General features: G+C 43.4%; 1 protein-coding gene across 2 annotated transcripts in view; it reads right to left on the reverse strand.

Annotated features, from left to right (window-relative positions):
* Nucleotides 1-2,552: 2,552 nt before the first annotated feature.
* Nucleotides 2,553-23,401, reverse strand: part of GRPR (gastrin releasing peptide receptor) — a 285,213-nt gene continuing 264,364 nt past the window's right edge. Inside the window, exons 6-8 of one of the 2 annotated variants that reach the window (XM_070044682.1) lie at nucleotides 11,769-12,120; nucleotides 9,973-10,352; nucleotides 2,553-2,574 (exon numbers count right to left, since the gene is read on the reverse strand). In XM_070044682.1, the coding sequence (XP_069900783.1) occupies nucleotides 2,568-2,574; nucleotides 9,973-10,352; nucleotides 11,769-12,120 (739 nt within the window). In that variant the 3' untranslated portion in view covers nucleotides 2,553-2,567. Of the gene's footprint in view, nucleotides 2,575-8,226; nucleotides 10,353-11,768; nucleotides 12,121-23,401 lie in introns of those variants that run through there. The other variant, XM_030848178.2, reaches the window with a different exon arrangement.

The raw sequence follows: 23,401 nt of genomic DNA on the forward strand, positions 1-23,401 counted from the left end.
TCCAGCCTCAGAGACCCCTGCTCTGGGGACTTACTCCCTTAGCTTGTGGATCATGGAGAAGTGTGGGGCCCTGGAGCAGAAGAAGTATTTTTGAACTGGAAGAACATAGCCTTTGGGAAACGGCTGCTACCCGAGACGTTTTGGATGGTCATTTGCAGGCATTGGGGGCTAGTTGGATGTGGGTGGTGGTGAATGGATGGAGCCAGAGACGATGGTGAGGTTTTGAACTTAAGTGATTGGGGGAGTTTTGACGGCCCTTAGAAGGCAAAGGGGCCACAAAAAGAGGTGAAGGATCTTGAGAGACAGTGATTTTGGTCGTGAATATAAATAACCAGTTGGCATCAAAGGAGGACTGGCTTTCATTATTAGGCACCTGCACAATTTGGAGTGATCCCTTTTCTCTTAAAATGTGCAACAAGGCAGAAACTTCAAGAGACCTAGAGACCAGTAAGGGGGTGATGCCCCTTCATCCTTGCCACGACATTCAGATAGGACCCAACTGGTTTTAGCCCTTGGCTCGTGAGATGTTTTTCTTTTTCATTTGTTCAAGCAGAACTGCACCCCCTGCTTTAAAGGAACAGCAAAGAAGCTTTTGCCTGCAGTCAGGATTCCACTTCTGAAAAGGCAGGTACACTGGACTTAGAACAACCTCTTTTGACCTAGGTAAAATTGGAAAAGCAACATCTAATCAGGAAAGCAGTACCTTCTTTGAGGTGGGTTAAATGGGCAGATAGCTCTCAGTTCTTTAAAAGAAACATTAAGCAACAAGCAGATACAACTTTTTGTTGTTGCTGTTGTGATTTTACAAAGGTTTCTCATGGGAACGTGGGAAGCATGACATGTCCCATTAGTTGCTATCAGGTAAAATTAGTCATTCTGAGTAAGGCATGACTTGAGTACAACAGACAACGGCCACTGTTGGTTGACCTCATTTGTGTACCACCCAGAAAGGAAAAACAATTGTGTGGTGAGTTCTAAGATGACTCTAGGTCGATAAGGGCGAGCAGTCCTGCAAGGCTGATGTCCTCAACTCGTATACTCCCAGCTCTCAGAGAGCAGGGATGGGACGCTGGGGGACCTTGCCACTCTGTATGGACAGAGTTTAGGTCCAAATGACTAAGGTGTTGAATTGAACTCAAGCCCAGTGTGGACTTCTTCACAGTAGATGATGTCCTCTGCCAGTGACCACAAATTGAATATGCATGGGATTCACTTGGGCATCTGTTAGAATTCTGATGCAATAGGTGTGGGGCCGGGCACAGAGTCTGCATTTTCAACTAGCTACCAGGTGATGGCGACACGGCTGGTCCACTGACCATACTTTTGCAATATCCTGGGAAAGTCCTCAAGAGTGGACACACCAACATAGTGTTCTAGCAAACAGCACCCTAGCGAGTCAGAGCTAGTCTAGTCCCTCTGAGAGGCACTGAGGTGGGAGGGACACACTGGGTAACACACTGGGTAGGTGTCAAAGTTGACAAGTGATAGGAAGCAAAATGCTTGACCTCCTTAATCTCAGCTCTGGGAAGGGGGCTGTGCTTTTATAAATTCGCTTCTGTAATACTGAGCACAGTTCAGTCCATATTTAAGGGGAAGGACTCCTGCTTTTGTGTCGTTCTCTTGACAACATATTATCCCATTTCTCTTGTTTCTCAATATTGACCCCAGTGAACAGGAAGGTTCTCTGCCTGGTGTGTGACAGGACAGTCCTGCATGATTCACCTTCCCTCTAGCAGAAGGGCCTGGTGACCTCTCCTCATCTAAGTCATCTCCAAGCCAATTAGTTTTCATTTTCCCAAAGCCTGATGACGTGTGGAAACACAAATCATGACACTTTCCTTTAACTTCCTCATTTGTGAGATGTAGGGTTGGGTCTGGGCATTCTCTGGGGTGTCTTTCAAGTTCAATAATCCATGACTCTAAGAGAACATTAAATTCTCAAACTACAATCTGTGCATTAATAAAGCTTTCTTTTCTGACATAGTAGGCAGCATGCTTCAGAGTTTCTAATAGGAAAAATCACCTGTGCTTTGGGTGGAGCTCTGAGCAATTAACATGGATCAATCTTAAATGTCAATTTGGGTTTTTATGCCCTGGGTGCCTCAAAGATTTTAGTCTTCCCATGTAATCCAGAAGAACTAGAGATAGAGTCTACTTCAGGCACAAATATGAATCATCACTTTTAGCTATTTAAAGCGTTGACACTTTCAGAGAGCATTTACAATTTAACCAGGGGGTGTACGTGCTATACTTCACAAGGGTGGGGTGTGTGGCAGGGGAGGTGGTGATATACCTGAGAATAGAGAGCCTTCTCCCAAGATGACCCCATGGTGGTGGTTATACACACCTCCACACGCTGGAGCCCCTGGGCCTGGCTGGCAGTGTGCCCCTCCCGGAATTGGCTGACCGCATCTGATGGGCATGCCTGGTTACCCCTTCTCACCTAGGGCGCAGGGAGCATGGACAGCCCCCATTTGCGGCCAGCTGTTGTGTCGTTTCTTTGCGGCTTTCCTGCTCTCTGATGATTAGGATTATCCCGGAAAGCAGAGGCTCTCAAACTTTGGTATTCAAGCCCTAAAGAGAAAAATTTGGAATAACTGTCAAAAATATTAAGATACATGGTCTTTGGTTCCACAGTTCCCCATTTAGGATTTCTTTTTCCAACACTTGCTCATGCATGAAATTATATATGTGATTCACTGCAACAGTGTTCGTAATAGCAAAATATTGGAAACAACCTAAATGTTCATCAATGGCAGACTGGATAAATAAATTAGGAGATACTCTGTAGGTGTAAGAAAGAATGAGGGGACTTCCCTGGTGGCGCAGTGGTTAGGACTCTGCGCTCCCAACGCAGGGGGCCTGGGTTTGATCCCTGGTCAGGGAACTAGATCCCACACGCGTGCCACAACTAAGAGTTTGCACGCCACAGTTAAGGAGCCCGCGTGCCGCAACTAAGACCCGGTACAACCAAATAAATAAATAAATTTTTTTAAAAAAAAAAGGAAAGAAAGAATGAGGAAGAACTTTATATAATGATATGGAAAGATCGCCAAGATACAGTGTGTAGTGAAGCAAGCAAGAGGCAAAACAATGCATATAATATGCTACCATTTCTGTAAAAGGTAAAACGGTGGTGGGATACAGGAAAACACATATTTGCATTTATTTGCATATGCACAAATAATGTTCAGGGGTATACACATGTAAGGAACTAATAACAATGGCCACCCTTTGGAGGAACGTGGTGACGGATGCCGAGAACTGTGAGGACAGGGGACTGCAGTAGCCTAGTGTCTTTTCACTGAATACCTTTCTGTGTTTTCAATTTTGAATCACGAGAATGGCTTACTTATTCAAAAGTTAAATACGTATTTTAAAAGTTTAATGAAACAAAACTCTCACGTTCTAAGGAACCCCCTAGGGTGCTTTAAAATGCAGATTTTTAGGCCACGCTCTCAGATGTTCCAGAGTCAACAGGGATCGAACTGGGGAATCTGCCTTTTGCAACAAGCAGCCTGGGTGCTTCTGGTGTATTGATAGATGGTTCTGGAACCAAGGAACTATGGGGCATATAGCCACAGACTACATTCATGCAACAGCTATATTTTTATTGAACATTGCATACATGCATCTGTCCATTTCATAAATTATGCTTTATTATATTAAGAAATAAAACACATGTCTTATCTTCTGTGACTTGAATATTCAGCTTACTACGCTGGATTTGACTTAATGTCATACAGACCAGGTACAATGGGATAGCACTGGGAACATTTCTTGAAAAATAAGAGTACAATCAATGAGCACGATTCACAGACAAAATTTTACATGGTCACACAGTTAAGTTTGTACATTTAAAAGGATCTGAATCATCCACATTATTATTGTGAATTTCTTATAAATAATTCATTACTCTAAGGAGTCTGGGCAAATCCAAGCCATGACATTATTTATACTAAGTACCACACCTGGAACTTGTTCCGAGTTATTTAATACAGAGCACATTTTTAATGTAATAAATATTTACAGTTAATAGTAACAAGTACAATTATAATTTACAAAATATGAGTATAATATTTAAAACAAAATGGAAAATGACATTAAAGAAGTTTGTATTTTTGCAACTCACTAAATTGACCATTTCAACAAACTTTATTACCCAAACCCCTGCTGACTCGGATGCAAAAAGGTCACGTTTGAATCAGTTAAGCCCAAATTAAAGGAAAAAACATTTTTAAAGAAAATCAGTTTAACTTTCTTAGTGTTGTACGTGGTCAATATTGATATATCAACATCAGTAGCTAAAATTGAAGCAAAGTGATGAAAAATTTAGATTCACAACAGGCCCAAATTATATAATGTACTTTGAACACTGAACTCCTGGATTATACCAAAATTTTCAAGCTTTTCTGGGAATTAATGAGGTGTTCAGTGTGTGAGGTTTTACTATCCATTAAAATGATCCTTTTAAAAGACCATAAAATTACGTGAGTCCTTCCATGGCATTATATAGCTCTGGGAATGAAATTTAAATTTGGGTAAAAAAAGGAAAATAATCTTATTTTCTAGAACGTGAGCTCAGAGAGAGCAGAGAGACAGTGATGTCTGGGATTGTAACAGGGCACTTAGGGCTGGGCACTCAGATAGCTATAGGTCCATACCTGAGCCCATGACTTGGCCCCTTAGTCCGGGAGATCGTTTTCTATTCAAGGCTATTCACGTAGCCTGCGTCTCCAGACTCCAGGAAACCATCCACTGTCATATCTTACTCTTTTGAGGGGAAGTGGGTGGTTCCACCTCTTCCTGACACCTCTTCGCCAGCTAATCCTGATTTGAAGGAGGGCGCCTGGACTGATTCCTCTCGCTGGGCTCCTCTCTCTGAACACGGCACTTCACCAAGGCTTTTTTCTCCTCAGTTACTCACATAACCAGGTGGGAAATTCTTCCCAGGGCCTTCGATTGCAACTGAATTGTGTCTCTGGGGCTAACTGAACTAAGGGACCTCCTTGCCCACCTACTTTGTGCTGCATTTCAGCCTCTGCCTGCAGTGAGTCCTTAACTTATATGCTTAGAAACATCTTCGATGCCCTTTGTGCATATTCTTTGACTTTATCACTAGTTCAGGCCTTTGGACAAGATCTAGAGCAGGGAACAGGAGGGTCTATTATGTTCCATGGACTGAGTTTCTCACGTGGGCTGGATTTGGGAAGCAACGCTGAGCAGTGGACTGGACGAGGACGTAAGAGAGATGCAGGCCCAGGTTAATGCTCTGTCATTCAGCTGAGCCATGTGGCCTTGGCATCGTGGAGCGATCTCCGTGAGCCTTGGCTTCATCTTCTGAATGCTCTCCAAGGTGCTGGTTAGGATGAACAGCAACGTGCTCAGCACTGCATGTGGCACGTCCTCGGGGCTTGGGGAAGTTGAGCCCCTTCCTTCCAGCACTTCTAGAGCCACAGGACTCCATTCAGACGCGGAATGCCATTCCCAATAGTATGCCTCTCCTGAGGCAACCATCGACAACTCCATTCACTCCCTCGTGCCAAGTTAAACAGAGTCACTTGCAGGGGCAACAGACTATCCTGTAAACTGGGGTGGTGGCGATCAGCACTGTTCTTCAATAGCACAGAATGGACCATGAGAATGAATGAGATCAGGTTACGCTGAACCATATGAAATCATCTTTTTTAACGTCAATCTGGTCCCATACCCACACTTTCATGCTTCGGCCTCATAGTTCCCTGGGCCTTTTAATCTAATAGTGAATGGTCACTAGTCAATGTCATTTACAAATTTCCACAGTAAAGGATGTAAAGCAGCTCTCTGGTCAGCAGCGAAGGCTTGGATTAGATGAGGCAAGGTAGACCATGAACACTAGGTCAATGCAAAGTATATTTTGAATTAATTGTGACTATGTAATATTTTAACCGAGGGGCTCTTCAACTTTTTAAAAATTTAGATAAATTCCACCAAATGCATTTCTAATGTGAACTTTCACGTGAGAAAAACTTGTTCTCAGTGTGCGGTTTTTTGATTGCTCCTAAAAAAGGGTGTCTTTGAAGGCCAAATATCATGATAAGAGATTGCTTGATATTACAGTGTTTGTGTTTGTGTTGGGCATGTATGTGTGTCGGGGGCGGGGGGCGGAGTTGTCGAGGTTGGGGCTGAGAGAAGTGACCATCCCGATACAGAATGAAGTAGAGCTTGTTAGGGGTCGGTTTCATTGACTAGCTCACACAAAGCCTGGTCCCAGGAGAGTGACTAATTCCTTTGTTTTCAGCTGTTAATCCATTTTATGAAAATTCAGCCAAATATTAGACAAATGTTTCAAATGTGCTCCATTCCTCTCAGCAACCCAGGGTTAATTCTAAGCTACTCTTTAATGGGAGCTCCTTCCTGGTGTGGGTGTGAAGGGCACAAATGGCAAGAAAGTTTGCACCTCCCCATCTCATCACAACACCGTATGTACAATTATTCCACTCTCATACAGTCAGGTTCCCGGGGCCATCGTTTCTATCTGGCTCCTGGGAAAAGTGACTTAGCCACCTTGCAGTCCACAGATTGAGGGTGTCATTCAACTTGTAGTCCCCAAACAAAGCTAATCACTATTACCAGAAGCTACTTGGCACGTGAGTAGACTCCGAAACCAGTAACCAACGGCTACTTGGGCACAAGTGAAGACTTTATAACTTAAGTGTGCCCATGTCTTGTGGACAAGTTTATTTATTTCTATTTAACGTATATTTTCATAACAAGCTGAACTTGGTCTGTGTGAAGTAGCCTCTAAACTGTTTATTTATCTAAGGGCACTCCATCCTTCAAGATGAACCCAAGTTGTTTGTGGGGCAAAGCAGGGAAATCCAGGGCTTATTAATGAGGCGGAAGGCCAGGTTCAGTGGGGGAGTGAGGGCAGCCAGAAGAACAGGGTTCAGCCATCTGCACTTATGGGGAATCATCACGTCAACAACATGGCGGGGCCAGGATCTCTTGCTGTGGAAAATCCCTCCGAGCAGCAGCCGTTGGTGGGAAGGCTGCTTTGTTTATTGCTTAATCTGTCACTGTTGAGCTGCCTGCCTCAGGGAGGCTCAATTTAAGATAGATTGAAAGGTAGTGTCTGAATAAACTGAATAAACACAGATGGTTTTCCACAGCCAAAATTGATTTTTTTTTTCCCTCACCAAAGACATTAGCTCTAAACATGATTATCTTTGGAGGCGAGGAGTGAAATGTCTTAGCTCCAGCCGCTGCCACACTCAGCCCTAACAGAGAGGTGATACCACGTGGGGGCTTGGGTCTCCCTCACCGTGATTTTAGGTTCCGGAGGTGAAATAAAAATTTGACTTCCCTAGAGCAGGGCCCGGCTGAGTTCACCCCAGTGAGAAAGTTGGAGTCAATCTATCAGTTGATTCACAAAATAATTTGATCAGTCCTCTAGGTCACTGGCTGGCAAAGGCCTCCTCCAACCTTTTCACTGAAGAGTCTCAAAGAGATGATAAGATTTGCCTAAGGACACACAGCTAGACCCAGACATCGATCTCCTGTTTATCTAGAAGCTAGAAAGGAGGCCAGACACAGTCTATGCCATGATGTTAAATGAAGGAGGCATTAAGATAAGTCCTACTCCCAAAATGTCTTCGGAAGCAGGGAGATCAGAGATGCTCGAACAAGTCATGCTAGGAACCCAGAATGCTATGCACTTTAGCAACTAGCTAGGTATGGAGTCACTTATACTCAAGAGTTTTGAAGAAAGCCAAGGGTAAAACTGTGGTGCAGCAGTTCAAGATAACAGGTGCGTGGAGGTTGAAGAAGTGTGAATAGGAAAGGTACTCTTTGTACAAGGAGGAGATTGAGCAAGGTGTTTTCTTCTATCTCTTTCAGCTCTAATTACAAAACATAACAAGCTAACGGGATGTCATTCATACAAATTATTTGAAGCAATGGAATTGTCTGTCTCCTTCCATTCCACTATTGGGAACATGAGTGTAGAATGGTGGTTGAAGGATTTCTCAAGAGGAGTTGCTGCAAAGGTGGCAGAAGTGGGACAACTGTGAGCAGGTGGCTACATAAATGCTTAAGAGACAGAAATCGAAACAATGATGGGGCTCAGAGGATCTCAGCAATAGAAGGGACTGTCCTCTCATTCTAGAGAGTTAAAAAAATGCTAGCCATATATATATATATATATATATATATATATATATATATATATATATATACACACACACACACACATATATGACAGAGTTGGGATGTCAAGCTAAAAATCTTGGTTCTTTCAGCTATACTACCTGTCTGCTTTTCAAACTGTCCCATGTAATTATGGAGCACCAGGAAAGCAGGTGTGTACAGTATGTAACTGCATGTAGCAAACAGAAGTGCAGAGGTTCACTCCAGCTAATACAATTATAAATACAGATCTTTACAACAGTCTTGGTCCCAACTGCTAAAGCTCTGTAGACAGTGAGCACTTCCTTGTATCAAGACACAAAAATCTTATAAAAATCTCATGTGGAAAAGAGAGCTGACTGTTCTATCTCACCCGGATAGAGAAAACCGGAACTAAAACTGTCTTAGTGTGTGAGGGCTACACATGAGGGCACATTTGCAGAATTTGGATTTATCTGAAAGTGGGGTAACACATTTGCAATCTGTCAGAATTGGCCTGTCCTTGAGTCAAGAAAAACTTGATTCAGGGTATCTAAAGAAAGAGAGTCAAATCCTTTTACTCACTTAGAAAACAAAAAAGATTTAAGTCCAGTATTTTTCTGCACATGGGCTGTTTCATAAATACTCTTCATAAGTAGAAACTTAATGTATCTGTAGCTGTCTTTCAATCAGTTCTTAAAGCTGAGACCTCCCCCTGCAACTTTCTTACACATACTGAGACAGAAACACATATTACTGACATTGAATTCATTTCCTGCCACAGACTTTAGGTAAAGCAGATATTAAATGTAAACATGTTTCTATTTCCACTCAAATATGATCCCTTTCTTCTCATGTGAAACTACTTCTTCACTGTAGCAGACAAGGACAGCCAAATAGAAGTAAATACATTTGTCTGAAAACCTATATGCCTAAAATAAATACTATACTTTATGCACTTCTATACATGTTTGATGAATGGATAGTATGATCAATTTTCCCCGCGAAGGATTTCTCTGATATGGTGGAACCACACCATGGATGATTGCAATTGGGTAACAGCAAAAAGGACCTGCATTGAGTTAGAATTCGGAGTGTGAGCTATCACTCCCCAGCTACACCTGGACCTCAATATATGTGTCAGTGTGTTTGGTTGTGTTTTTGCCTTAAAATGATGTGGTGAGTGTTTCTCCTATGTCCTCAGCAATGTCTTTTAAAAACAATCGACACTCAGGGATTTGTTTTAAATTGGCTTCCAGTGTTATCAGTTTGGGGACTGTCCCTTATACATGGGACTCGCCTAGGGTTGACTTTTCATATTACAAGTGTAAAAAAAAGTTCCTTGGTTTGTGATTATAAGTATTCCTGAAAAATGACTCAAATCGTATTCTTAAAGCACTGACTGGTGCTTAAAGAAATGACAAGGTGAAGTCTTTCACAAAGTGGACATTCAGTGTACAATTTCTCTGCTATATAAATCTGGTTGTTCGTATAGTTTCTATGACTTAGTTGAGCACATCTGTATGTCAGGGTTTAATGCTTAAAATAATGATTTCCTATTTGTTCCCTTTTCTAAAAAAGGGAAAGTTTGCTCTGCGTCAGAAGCAGCATTCACAAGTTGAAATGGAAAACACACGCCTTGATGGGCCTTTCCAACATAATGGTGACCCATTTGGGCCTCCCCCCAACCCGCCCACATCGCTCATGAGCCTGCCAAAGGGTCTTTGGAGGGTACAGAGACAACAACAGAGGCGAGGGTTCCTTACCAGCCATAAGGCAAAGCCAGGAGTCCCTAGGGGGCAGGGTCAAGGGTCAGTCTAGACGTACCCCTCGTGACAGATGTTTCCGTTGATGAGGCTGAAGGCGGCCGCGGAGGGTGTGGTGCTCTTGAAGGAGGTCATGCAGGTGGTGCTTCTGCCGGAGCTGTGAGACCGGGTCATCAGGCTGGGCCGGCAACAGAGGAGCTGGGTGTTGAACTGTTTCCTGAAACTCTTGCTCAGCAGGTAGAGGGCAAAGGGGTTCACGCAGGAGTTGGTGAAGGCCAGGAGGCGGGCGCAGATGCTGGTGACGAAGTGGAGCACGGAGGTGTCCACCTCGGAGTAGTGGTAGGAGCGGTACAGGTAGATGACATGGTTGGGGAGCCAGCAGAAGGCAAAGAGACCCACAAACACCAGCACTGTCTTGGCCAGGCGCTTCCGGGATTCGATCTGAGGACAGAGTGACACAGAGGCAAAGATGTGGGCAGAGCAAAAGATGGGGAAAATGAATTAGGGAAATGGACGGGCTCACAAGGCCACAGAAAACAAGTTCAATAGTTCCAATGTGCCTCTGAGCTCTTTAAACAAAGTTGATTACATGCTTGAATGGACTGCACGATGAAATTCTAGTAAGTGCCCCTCTGTCCTCAGGAGGGCATTGGTGCAGTTATCAGCCATATGACTTCATGTCTTTCTCGGCTCCACAGTTAATAATTTCTTCTTCCCTCTGAGGCCTGAAAAAGCAGCCAGCTTTGTTCTTCCTCATTCGCCAAACCAAGATAACTGCCTATTATTATTTTTTTTACTCTCAAGTTTTTTCTGGCCTATATAACACAGGAAGGGTCTCAGAGAAAAGCGGGCTGAGCATCTCCTTTTTTTCCCAACTCCCTCTGCTACGGCAAGGGGAAACATTGTTCTCTTTAAAGAATCTGGGGTACAATGGATGTTCACCATTGAGAGGTCTTTCAAGCAGGGAGACAGTTTCACTGAGAACTGCCATTTTCCCCCCATAATTGATGAGGGAAAAAAAGAATTTTAGAGGGTGAAGCCTCCAACTGAGTCAGCTACACGTTTGAAATGGAGGGAGTCTTTCTGCTTTTCCATCATAAATACTACACGATCTACATTTGGACTAGAAGACAAAAACTGATGAAGACGACAAAGCCAGAGCCCCTGGTTTCTACCATTTATACCACAGGATGAAATTACGGGGGTGACAGGGGGATTGGAGAAGGGAGCCTAACACATAAGGAGGGCATCCTGCACTCTGGGCCATCTGGGGGTACATGTGTCTCTCTTGTGATCCTCCAACAGCCTTACAATATATGGGTTATTACCCTCATCATGGATAAAAAACTGACTCTCAGAAAGGGTAAGTAAGTCAGGAAGCCTGGATTTGAACTCAAATCAATGTGAACCCATCTTAATCAAACTACTGCTTTTTCTTCAACCAGCCTCGTTTTCCTGCCCTTTCTGCTTTATCACATGTGGTAACTGTCTTCCCACCCAAACAATGTGATTGGAGCTTAAAGAACTCACATCCCTAGGAGCCTCAACATTTTATTTTTTAAAAAACAACAACAGATTTTTCTCAAAAAGAAACCCATACTCCAAAGCTTTCAGGTTCTCCACACCTCGCTTGCCTAGGTTTCTTTAATGAGAGAACCAGATTCTTAAAGAACACCTGCATGCCAAGTCTTCTGAAGCTAGGAGTTCCTGTTTACCATCTGGCCACAGATCACTCACCACTTCTACTGCAGAATCAGGCAACGTGACCACCCAGATACTGAACTTGTCAGTGGAGTCCTAAAGAAACGCAAGGAATCAAATCCCCAAGGAGGAAATGAATCACTTCTAAGCACCTACCTGCTTCTTGACGTGTATATTCCCTTCCACGGGTAGATTGTAAGCACTCTGGATCAAATTTTTGGCGATGAAGTAGTAGTAAACAGAGATGATCGACAGCGGGATGATGTAGAAGACCAGGAAGGAAGCCATGGAGTGGATTCTGGGGTGCAGCTCATTAGAGTGTGGGTACGGGGCACAGCTAATGAAGGTCTGGTTGGTGCTTTCCTCGTGGAAGGGATGTAGGTCAGAAAATACAGCCTCTGGGATGGCCAGAAACATGGAGATGATCCAGATCAGTGCGGCTTTGAGGCAGATCTTCATCAGGGCGTGAGAGGCCTGGATATCCATTGGCCGGACGATGGCTTTGTACCTGGGGCAGGGAAGAGGGAAGTTATCTATTACTATTATGGGTACCTGGGCCGGGACTAGGGTGAGGCCAGTGAGGCCCCTGAGGTGCAATACTTAAGGAGGCGTTGACTGTCAGGTTCATGCAAGCGCTGACTCTGAACTGACAGCGAGCACCTCCTTAAATGCTGCACCCCAAGTACCTGGCTCACTTCATCCTAGTCCTGGCCCTGAAGGGTGCTGCTCCCTTCCCCCTGCAGTAATATTCTGCCCACATTCTTTCTTGATTTTAAGAATACTTCTCAGAAAAGCTGAAGCTCCATTTATTTTTCTTCTTAAATCACAGAAATGAATAACAACGCGTGTTTAACAAAGGATGCTGGAACAAGAAGGTTGGCTTTTTTTTTTTTTTTTTTTTGGCAAAGCCTTCATTTTGAGTATTCAAATGCAGTTTAGGAAACCTTTTGTCACTGAGTATTTACATAAGCCTCTTTTCTTTTTCAAAGGTCGCAGAACAAATAGTCCGCTGAAAAAGTCACACACAGAAGCATCCCTGTAATTAACAAATGAATCTCCCCGCGCCCCCCCCCCACTCTCTTTCAGCCTCATCTTCTCTTGCAATATTTAGGTCCTTCCTGGTTTCTGTGCTACCTGTGCCCCTGTCGTGGGTCGAGTGCTCTGGGAATGAGACATTGAGATGTAGTCAGGAGGACGCAGAGTTTATTGTTGATGAACACCTGTGGGGAAAGGGAAGGAGGCAGGACTGCGCAGAGGGAGCTGTCAGACCCTGATGCAGATCTGACAAGGTCTACACCAGCCAAGGTGACCAACCATCCTAGTTTGCCTGGACATTTCCCAGTTTTAGCACTGAAAGTCCTATGCCCTGGGAAACTTCTCAGTCCCAGTGACGGTGACAGCTGGTCGCCCTACACCAGCCCAATGGGAAGCTCAGGAGCAAAGATTGCCCAACGAAGGGGTCCTGTCTTGGTGGAAATGGCCAAGCCCTTGTATCACCACCTGGCTTGGTCACTGGCTGGGGCCACCCAAAAAGAAGGTGACCTCAGTTGCTACCTGGTTCTGTCACTAGGCAGGAGCTGCCCAAGAAGAGCATGACCATAGCTTGAAACGTGAAGTGGACCCAGAAGGAGCTGAGAGCTGAACAGCAAGTCTTTCCTTCAAGGGAGGTCTGAGCAGAGCATCTCCATGCCTGCTACAACTCCCCACACAACGCCTAGCACAGTGGGCCACACACTTATTTTGGGTCCACCTGTTGAGAACCCACTAGAGGATGAGCCTTTGGGGGGCAAAGACTGGGTCTTTTTCTATCTTGGTATCTGCCAGCACTGCGATTTGCACACACGGCACAAACATTTGTTCTACTGCACATGAGCTGCTATAGTGTAGAAGGTGATATGCGTTGGGACCACCTAAATGTGAGGGTGTTCATTGTTGAAAACGCTGTGCTGACACTGGGTTCTGCCTGTGATGCTCTTTTATATAGTGGACTTCAGTGAGAAAGGATCAGTTATTTCCGCTTATTTCCATGTTGATCAAACCTCCATTGAGTTACCACTCTTGGCTGCACTCTGACTTCTCGCTCACTTTCTGCGACCCTCCAGGGAAGGGGGAGTGAGTTTTGAGTGGTGAGTTTGGGAAAAAGAACCCAGCATGTGCACTGGGCTTAGAGAGGCCTGTGCTTATCTAAGTGTCCCTGACAAGGGGAGTGGCATATGTAATTTAGAAGATCAGAGTGTCTGCAAGTTCATTATTGCTGGGCACCTAGGTCACATTCTCCAAACAGCTTTATGAGATATAGAAGTAATTATTTTTATTGTCATCTGTCTTATTTCTATATCTAGTTCTCTGTTCCCACTTCAGGTAGGGGAGAAAAGGTGAGTATTTATCAGATATCCCCAACACTCCAGAACAACACTGTAGTCCTGCTTCTGTGTACCCGGGTTTGCTTTTCCGTCCATAATTTGTATTAGTGCATTTAAAACAATTACAGGGACTTCCCTGGCGGTCCAGTGATTAAGACTCCGCGCTTCCAATGCAGGGGAGGGGGGCGGGTTCAATCCCTGGTCTGGGAACTAAGATCCCACATGCCACACGGCATGGCGAAAAAAACAAAACAAAAAAAACACTTATTAAAAAAAAAATTTCAAAGGAGGTTCTACTGTCCTGTGGTGCTTTCTCTAGTCACTAGTCATTTCAAACATTTTAATTCCTCGTTTAGAATGTAGTCAAGGAATGGATTTTTTTTTTTTTTTTTTTTTTTTTGCGGAACGCGGGCCTCTCACTGTTGCGGCCTCTCCCGTTGCGGAGCACAGGCTCCGGACGCACAGGCTCAGCAGCCATGGCTCACGGGCCCAGCCGCTCCGCGGCATGTGGGATCTTCCCGGACCGGGGCACGATCCCGTGTACCCTGCATCGGCAGGTGGACTCTCAACCACTGCGCCACCAGGGAAGCCCGGAATTGATATTTTTAATGAAAGATATGTGAATATCCTCAGCCAGAGATGTATATGACTAAAGATATCTCTGATAAATCCATTAGAGATAAACTGGTAGTTATGACTTCCATGTACATTTTCTGGCAGATAGCAGTCACAAGTACCATTAACTCTCCAAGGGAAGGTGATTCCCTCAGGCATGAAGCAGAAACCAGAGCGAATGGCTTACCTCCTTCTCTCTTGGGAGTCTTGTATTCCTAAGTGCAAAATGCCGTGGGAACTATTGAGCTACTATTTCAAATTCACAACTTTTAAAACATAAAAGATAGTATAAAATATTTCTTTTATAGTTTTGCCAGAGAAATAATTTGAATCTAAATCTAAATAAGCCTCTAGATCTATGTACCAGTTTTCAAGGAATGTGGGGATAGAAGAACCTGCTAGATGATGCAGTCAGTCAAATCCTGAACTGGAAAATTCTACAGGAATAATGACCCCATTTTTTCAACAAATATATGGCATAGAAGAGCAGAGAAAATGGTTTATAGACTGACTGATACCAGTGCAATATGTAGACTCCTTTTGGATTTTAATCCAAACCAAACAACCATAAAAAGATATTTTTGAGACTATTGAAGAAAATCAAATGTAGATTTAGTACTGGTGATATCAAGGAATTATCTTTAATGTATTAGGTATAATAGTGGTATTGTGGTTCTGTGCTTTTTAAAAATCTTTATTTATTAAAAACACACCCTAGGAGTTCCCTGGTGGCGCAGTGGTTAAGAATCCGCCTGCCAACGCAGGGGACACGGGTTTGAGCTCTGGTCCGGGAAGATCCCACATGCTGCGGAGCAACTAAGCCCATGTGCCACAACTACTGAGCCTGCGCTCTAGAGCCCGTGCTCCACAACAAGAGAAGCTACTGCGATGAGAAGCCCGCGCACCGCAACAAAGACCCAACGCAGCCCAAGAAAACCCCCCAAAACAAAAACACACCCTAAAATATTTATCAGTGAAATAATATAATGTGTAGGGTTTGCTTTAAAATATTCATATATCATTTTTACAATTAAAAAATAAGTAAAAATGCATTGCCAACAGTTTTCTATTATGAAATATTCACAAAATATCAAAGAAATTACAGAAATCCCATTTACTAAGCTCTTGCCTTGTGCCAAGCAGAGAATAGCATTGAAATGATCTCATTTATGTTCCAGACAACTCCAACAGGTAGGTGCTATTATCCCCACTCTACAGGCAACAAATTGAAGCTCAGATGGTTTCAGAGGTGGTGAAGTCAATATTCAATTTGGGACCAGCTCTTTTCAGGATAGTACAGCTCTTTAAGAAGAAAGCTCTGGGAAAATCCTTCCTAGAGATAGAAAAATAGACCAGCCATTTCCCAAATGTGTACAGAACATACCAACTGTTCCCTGAAAGTCTAATGGTTCTGTAGAGCTTGGAACATAGCAGTCTATATCTTCTGGTTTGGGCTGCTCTGCCTGGAGCTCCCAATGAAGGGAGACCCCACTGGGCGGTTCTCATTTAAGAGTGATGACTGGTTGGACTAGGATGGATACCAGCCAATAATAATCGAAACCAGCCAATAAACTGCCTGGCCAACTACCAAAGAGTCTCTCTTTCTCTCAAGCATTTAAACTGAAAAATTGAGAGGATGTAGTTAGTCAATCGTAGATGATGGCAATAAAATATTATGATGCTGAGGAAGGGATCAGTGCAAGATGAATAAGCAAAGTAGGTAGAGTGAGACAAAGAGAATGAGGCAGATATAAAAGCAGAAGAAGCTGAAATGATGTGGCTCTAAGTCGTACAGAGGGTCCTTGGTTCCTGGCCCACAAACTACTTTTGAATGTCCAAGAGGTGTTCTGTTATAATCTTACAATTCTCCCGTTCCCTTTTCACTTGAGTTAGTTTAAGTGGCAACCATTCTTTGTCAACAAAAGAGCCTTATTTAGAACAATTAGACATGGTGGTCATTTAAAGCCATCATCAGATTTTATTTCCAGGATCATTTCGCATAGATTATCCCCCACTTCCGGTCCTTTGAAAGAAAGAGCTGTCAACTTTCGAGAGACTAGTCTATGTTCTAGAGAGAGACTAGTCTATGTTCTATTCTTAAATTCGCCATCACTTTCTTGCCTCCGCCCTTTCGTCATGCCTGATTCCAGAGTCTCCATTCATCTGAAGCCTGTCCTTCCAAATTCCAGCTTATAAGTATCATCTTGAAGCTTTTGCTGATCAATCTAGGCCTCGATAATTCCGTTGCTTCTCCCAACCTGTCTAATTTTACTCTTCTCGTGTTACGCTTACTCTGCACTACCTTGAATTGCTTGCTAGCTTTCCATGGGCATGTCTTTTCTACCTGACTTTCTCGTAAGTTCCTGAGGTCAGAAGCTTATATCTTCTCCTCTTCTCTTCTTTCTGTATCACTGAAAATGCTCCAGGTCCCCTGTTCCTCTTACCACTTATTTCAAAGTAGAGGCTCAGCAAATACTTGCTAATCAATTAAGATTAATAATATGTGACTTGCAGATGTGTCTTTTATTTTCAACTTCTCATAAATAAGCGACAGCAGATTCACTTTCGCACACCTAGTAAGAGTCATTCTTCCACAGAATGACCAATTCACTCCTCTGACAATATGGGGCCAAAGACAATTGCTTCCCACTTCTGAAAACATCGGTGCTTCATTTTTCTTATGCAAACACCGGAAAGCTCCAAAACATTCTCTCTGCAAGATTAACGTGTCAAAGGGATTCTTGGCAAGTAGAAGTAGCTGGCTTCCACACCCAGGGTTGGCAACCGTTGCCCACAGAAAGGTATGTCTTTTATTCAAACACGGGCAGTTTGTTTAGTTTTAAGGATCCAGCATTTCAGCCCCTATTTGTTCACAATTACCTACCGAAGTCTGTAGGAATTGTTGAACAACAATATTTTAAAACCTCGATTACAATCCTGATGCACGCTACCTGGAGAGGCCTGAGGTGAAGAGAAAACGAAATGAACTAAATGTTCTCTAGGGTAATTGACACATTGTCAGCATTTAAATTAGAATCCTAATACCTAATAAGATTTGACAAGACTATTAAACATTGGCTTTATCTCCTCCTGAGAATAATGCCAAGAACTTTTCTGAAGAAATGTGAGGCAATTATTAGCTGGTTTGTAAAATGACTGCGGTCCAGAGCAATGGAGTCTTACCTCCTTTGAGCTATTACACTGCAAATGGAGAGTTTGCTGGTCCTTGGTACCCATCAACTGTTATCTTTAGTCATGTAACAGATTATAGTCATCCTTTTCTGTTCTTCTCTCTGGGCCAAATAACTCCAATGCTCTTTTTCACTCCTTCTTAATATACTCCAGTTTCCTTGGGGCTCTAATGTGAATTTGGGAGCAGAGACACCTAGTTCCTAATGCTGATTCTACCCACTAGCTTTATGATCTTGGACAAATCACAGACTCCTTGCACCTCAGTATTCTCATCCCTGAACAGGACATAATTCCTGCAACCTTCAATGTAATAACTGATTCAAGCAAAAATAGTAAAACCACTGAGGGAGAGGTTTTCTGGGAACAAGATATACACATAGTCTCAAAGAGTTTCCCCACAGATTACTATTTAATTACAAAAGGAAAATGCACCTTTATGTTGTGGAGGTCCAGAGGTCACCTCTCTAATCAAGGGGTCAAACCCAGGGCGAACTTCTCCATTAGGCAGGCACGGGTCTGGGGCCCATGATAACTTTAGAGGCTCGGGAAAATGTTTTAATTTCTTTTAAAATCAGGAAAAAAATAAACATAATCCACCTTGGATTATATTTATCTTTGTGCCAATACAACTATAAAATATACTTTTTTATATGTTTTATGGCGAAAGGATCCCATGAAGGTAAAAGTGCAAAGGGCCCAGGAAATTCATAATGTGGCCCTGATCAAACTTAGCATCACCGATAGCAGGACAATCTGCGATCCTGTGCCTCCTGTGCAATGCAATGGGAAGGACATAACATTGCCTATGCAGTGTTCTTGTCTCCAATTTTTAACCTGAATCTACTTTGAAGAAACAATCAGACAAATCCACTTCTGGCACATTCTACAAGATAACTGGCTTGGATTCATCAAAACAGTCAACATCATCGTTTTAGACGAATGTAGGGGAGCTACTATTCTACCTTAAAGGAGATTAAAGAGATATAACAAGTAATCTTTTTCACAATATGTCCTATGTCAAATTATTATGTTATACACCTTAAACTTATACAATGTTATGTGTCAATTATGTCATAATAAAGCCAGAAAAAAAGAGATATAATAACCAAATGCAATGCATATGCCTTGATTTGGTCCTGGATTTAGGGGGCAAAAAAAGCTATAAAAGACATTTTGGGGACAATGGAGGAAATTTGATCATGGATTACACATTACTTGGTATTAAGGAATTATTGTTAATTTCATTAGGTATGATAGCAGCATTGGGGTTATGTAGAAGAGTGTCCTTGTTCTTAGGAAATACACAAACGTACTTAGAAGTGAAAGGTCAGGATGTTTGTACCTTACTTTCCAGAGTTCAGTAAAATAAAACAAAACAAACAGACAAATATATATACTAGAGAGACATATAATTATTATATACTTTACATATATATGTGCTACAAAGAGAGTAAGAACAAAATCTAGGAAATGTTCATTGTGGAATGTGGGTGGGTATTACACAAGAGTTCATAAACAGGTTGGGGAGAAAACTTACTCTAAAATATAGAATTTTTAAAAGACGAGCAAGTAGTAAAATAATAATCTTAAAATAATGTGGTATATATTTTATTAACAGTAAATGCTGTTGTCATGGGAAAAACTTTATTATAATTATAATTTCAATGGGATTGAATGTGTCATATCTGATTAGCGACTCCACCAGGAATGAGGGAAGTGTCTTCTCTGCTATGTTCATATTGTTCTCTTGGAGTTGCAATTTTAGTATCATCTACAATCTGTGGGGTTTTGTTTTGCTCTGTTTTGTTTTGGCAGGAATATTTTTAAGCTAATGTTCACTTAGGGAGGTTAATTAAAACTAGATTATGCACAAGCAGATGTCAATCTGTAATGCCTCTCCATTAGCTGAAAGTGCAGGGAAGAGTAAGGTCATTGTTGAGACTTGTACATGGCGGGAACCCCACTCCTGCTGCCTGAGCTGCACATGACAAGGGACCCTCTGACGTGGACTCAGTGACAGGTTGAGCCTCAATTTGGATACTACACAGTATTAACTTTTAATTCATCCTTATTTTTAAATAAAAATCAAAATAAGTAGAAGTGAACTCCACTTTGGGGTCCATTGTCCCAGAACACACTTTCCAGAAAATTTAGCTAAGGTTTCAGGGGGCTTTCTAAGGGTCTGCAGTGAAGACCTTCTTGTCTCCGGAAGAGGGGAGCTTAAAACTCAGACTAAGACAGAGGATCAAGACCCACATTACAAAGTGTACTCATATTTTTTCTTATTTTCTTCAGAGAGATCCAGATACAGATCGTGGATCCACGCAGGACCACCTCTGAGTAAAATCCTGAAGTTACACCTTTGTGAATCAAAATTTCCCCTCCATTGTGTTCTCCCCCTGGAGGAGCCCACTGTCTCCCTGCTTTGAGGAAGGGAGTGTGTATCAGTCATTTGCTCTTTAGTATGGATTCACGTCAATGAGATGACCTTCCTGTATGTAGAGTTCTACCTCTGATTATGTAAGGAAGGCTCTGTTTCCCAATCAAAGTATTTTTGTTTATTCCTCCATCCAGCAGATGGAAGAGACATTTGGGATACAATGGATGCAGGCAGTTAGACTTCTAAATATTTACTTTCTTCAAAGGCTTACTCTGTAAGTGTCATGTGGGGATTCTTTCTTGTAACAGATTGTGGAGGAACAGGACAATTTTGTACCTGGGTTTCAATTAGATTGATTCTGTTAAAAACAACAACAATGATAATGGCTAAAACTTATTGGAGACTTCCTGTGGATCAGGTAACTAAGCTATGAATTTTGTTTAAAATGTTGCTTTTTATCCTCACAACAGTTCTAGTAGTAATAATATGTGGCAGGTACTAGTATTATTGCTCTTTTACAGATGAGGGAAATGATGCGAAGTACGCTTTCCACGGCCATCAGTGCTAAGCAGTGGAAACAAGATTTGAGCCCATGCAGGCTCTTCCCTAAGCCTCTACCACCAGGCCCTACTGCTTCCTATAATGATGGTCCTGTGGTTGACCAGGCAACCTGGGCTTTCTAGTGTAGGGGAAGAAAAATCATTTTCCCTCTACCCTTCTAGGTTCTTGACTAAGACCCCGTACAATAAAAGGCAGCTTAACAGGAGAAAAACAAACAGAAGTTTAATAACATGTATACCTCCTTGACAACATGGGAGAGACCCAGGAAAACTGAGTAACTCCCTGAAAAGACCCGAGCCATCACCTTAAATACCATCTTCAGCTAAAGACCAAAGAAGTGGGTGAGGGCTTCCCTGGTGGCGCAGTGGTTGAGAGTCCGCCTGCCGATGCGGGGAACACGGGTTCGTGCCCTGGTCCGGGAGGATCCCGTATGCCGCGGAGCGGCTGGGCCCGTGAGCCATGGCCGCCGGGCCTGCGCGTCCGGAGCCTGTGCTCCGCAACAGGAGAGGCCGCAGCAGTGAGAGGCCCGCGTACCGCAAAAAAAAAAAAAAAAAAAAAAAAAGAAGTGGGTGGGGGAGCCAGTCCTAGGAGGTTACCAGGCAAAGAACAGTAAAGTACAAGCTCATTCTACAGATTTCAGTCCACGCCTTCTACATTGATAAGTTTCTAGAGATTTAGAGTCATCCTCTTTTTCCTGGTACCAAAAGGGAGACACCCTTACAATTGGAGATTTCCCTTATAAATGTAAATGTTTCCTATAACAGGGTAACTTCTACTCAGTTTTTAGAGCTTCTCCTATATGTGCTATTTTCTTTTTAAAAATTTATTTATTTATTTATTTTTGGCTGTGTTGGGTCTTCATTGCTGCACGCAGGCTTTCTCTAGTTGAGGCAAGCAGGGGCTACTCTTTGTTGCGGTGCGTGGGCTTCTCATTGCAGTGGCTTCTCTTGTAGCGGAGCATGGGCTCTAGGCGCATGGGCTTCAGTAGCTGTGGCACGTGGGCTCAGTAGTTGTGGCTCGCGGGCTCTAGAGCGCAGGCTCAGTAGTTGTGGCACCCAGGCTTAGTTGCTCCGTGGCATGTGGGATCTTCCCGGACCAGGGCTCGAACCCGTGTCCCCTGAATTGGCAGGCGGATTCTCAACCATTGCGCCACCAGGGAAGTCCCTGTGCTATTTTCTTAAAGAATAAAAAAAAAAAGTCGAAAATTATCCTTATGCCAACGAGGCACATTTTGGGGCAAATTCTGCTCCCCTTTACTGGTATTGGAACTAAGGAAGAAAACCAAAGAAAGGATCAGAGTGTCTCTTCCCTGCCTGCTGCAGCCATGGGGAAAGTAGTGTCTTTCTAGACAGACACAAAATTTTTATTCTTCCTCCTTGAGTCTGTTATACCTAATCTCCTGCATTTTCACCCCCATATATACACCCTGAAGTTCTCTGTGGCCTGAGGCCAAGAGTGAGGTCTGGACTCTTTCATATATTCAGAACTCTCAGGGCTTAAAGAGGCCATCTCAGTGAGACACTGGAGCAGAGGTAAAAAGGCATCAGGGAAGGACTAAAAACCAAAGGCTGGAAGGAGGCTAGAGAAAGAGCCAATGACATGGGGAAGGCTTCAGAAGTGTAGGGCTCTGAGGGATGTAGAAGCTGAGGTATAAAATGGGAAGACAAACACAGGCAACTGCTGGACATCTGATGGTGCTTTGGCAGAAAGAGTTGAGCAACTATTGACCCTTGGGCCCAAACTGGGTTTCAACAGGATGATCTAATTCCAAAGCTCACTGCTAATCCCGTAAGGAGCCCATCAGAAGGGGTATAAACAGGATGAAATATTACAGTTGCCAGAGGGTATGTTTAAAACGACAAAGGAAAGCAGTAACCCAGTTAAATTTCAGTAGGTGTGCAAACATCCTGGCACAAGTTGTTCGAAGGCCATTCCTCAAAAATGTTACGGAGAGAGGAACATATATTTATAACTTGTTAGAATTTTTCAGCAATTTATTTATTTATTTATTTTTTCTTTTCCTGCGGTACGCGGGCCTCCCACTGCCGCGGCCTCTCCCGTCGCGGAGCACAGGCTCCGGACGCACAGACTCAGCGGCCATGGCTCACGGGCCCAGCCACTCCGCGGCATGTCGGATCTTCCCGAATCGGGGCACGAACCCGCGTCCCCCGCACCGGCAGGCGGACTCCCAACCACTGCACCACCAGGGAAGCCCTCAGCAATTTATGAGCCAAAAAATTTGAAGAACGTTTATAAATCCCATCTCAAATTATAGTTACGCAGCCTGCATTTACTCTACTGCGTGGCATAGAAGATACACAGAGAATCGGGAAAAAAATCACAAAGACAGAAAAAAAAAATCACCAATGCTCTAGCGTAGAGGGTATAGTAGACTCTGGGTAATTAATTGTCTATATAAATTGTCATTCACCCCCAAACAGACCCTGAGACAAGGATTTAGGTGCATGTAGTTTATTTGGGAGGGGCTCTCCGGAAGCACAGGGAGGGAGTGGGGAAGTGGCACAGGGAGGGGATGAAAGGCAATATAGGGTACCACACAGGGCAACTGGAGCACAGGCCAGCTGGGGACCCCCTGAGAGACTGTGGTGAGCACATTCCAGAACTTGCCACCAAGGGCCGAGGAGGCTGGTGTGTCTACCCACCGACTCCCATCCCTC

Source organism: Globicephala melas, chromosome X, assembly GCF_963455315.2.
Source record: "Globicephala melas chromosome X, mGloMel1.2, whole genome shotgun sequence".
NCBI classification, from domain to species: domain Eukaryota; kingdom Metazoa; phylum Chordata; class Mammalia; order Artiodactyla; family Delphinidae; genus Globicephala; species Globicephala melas.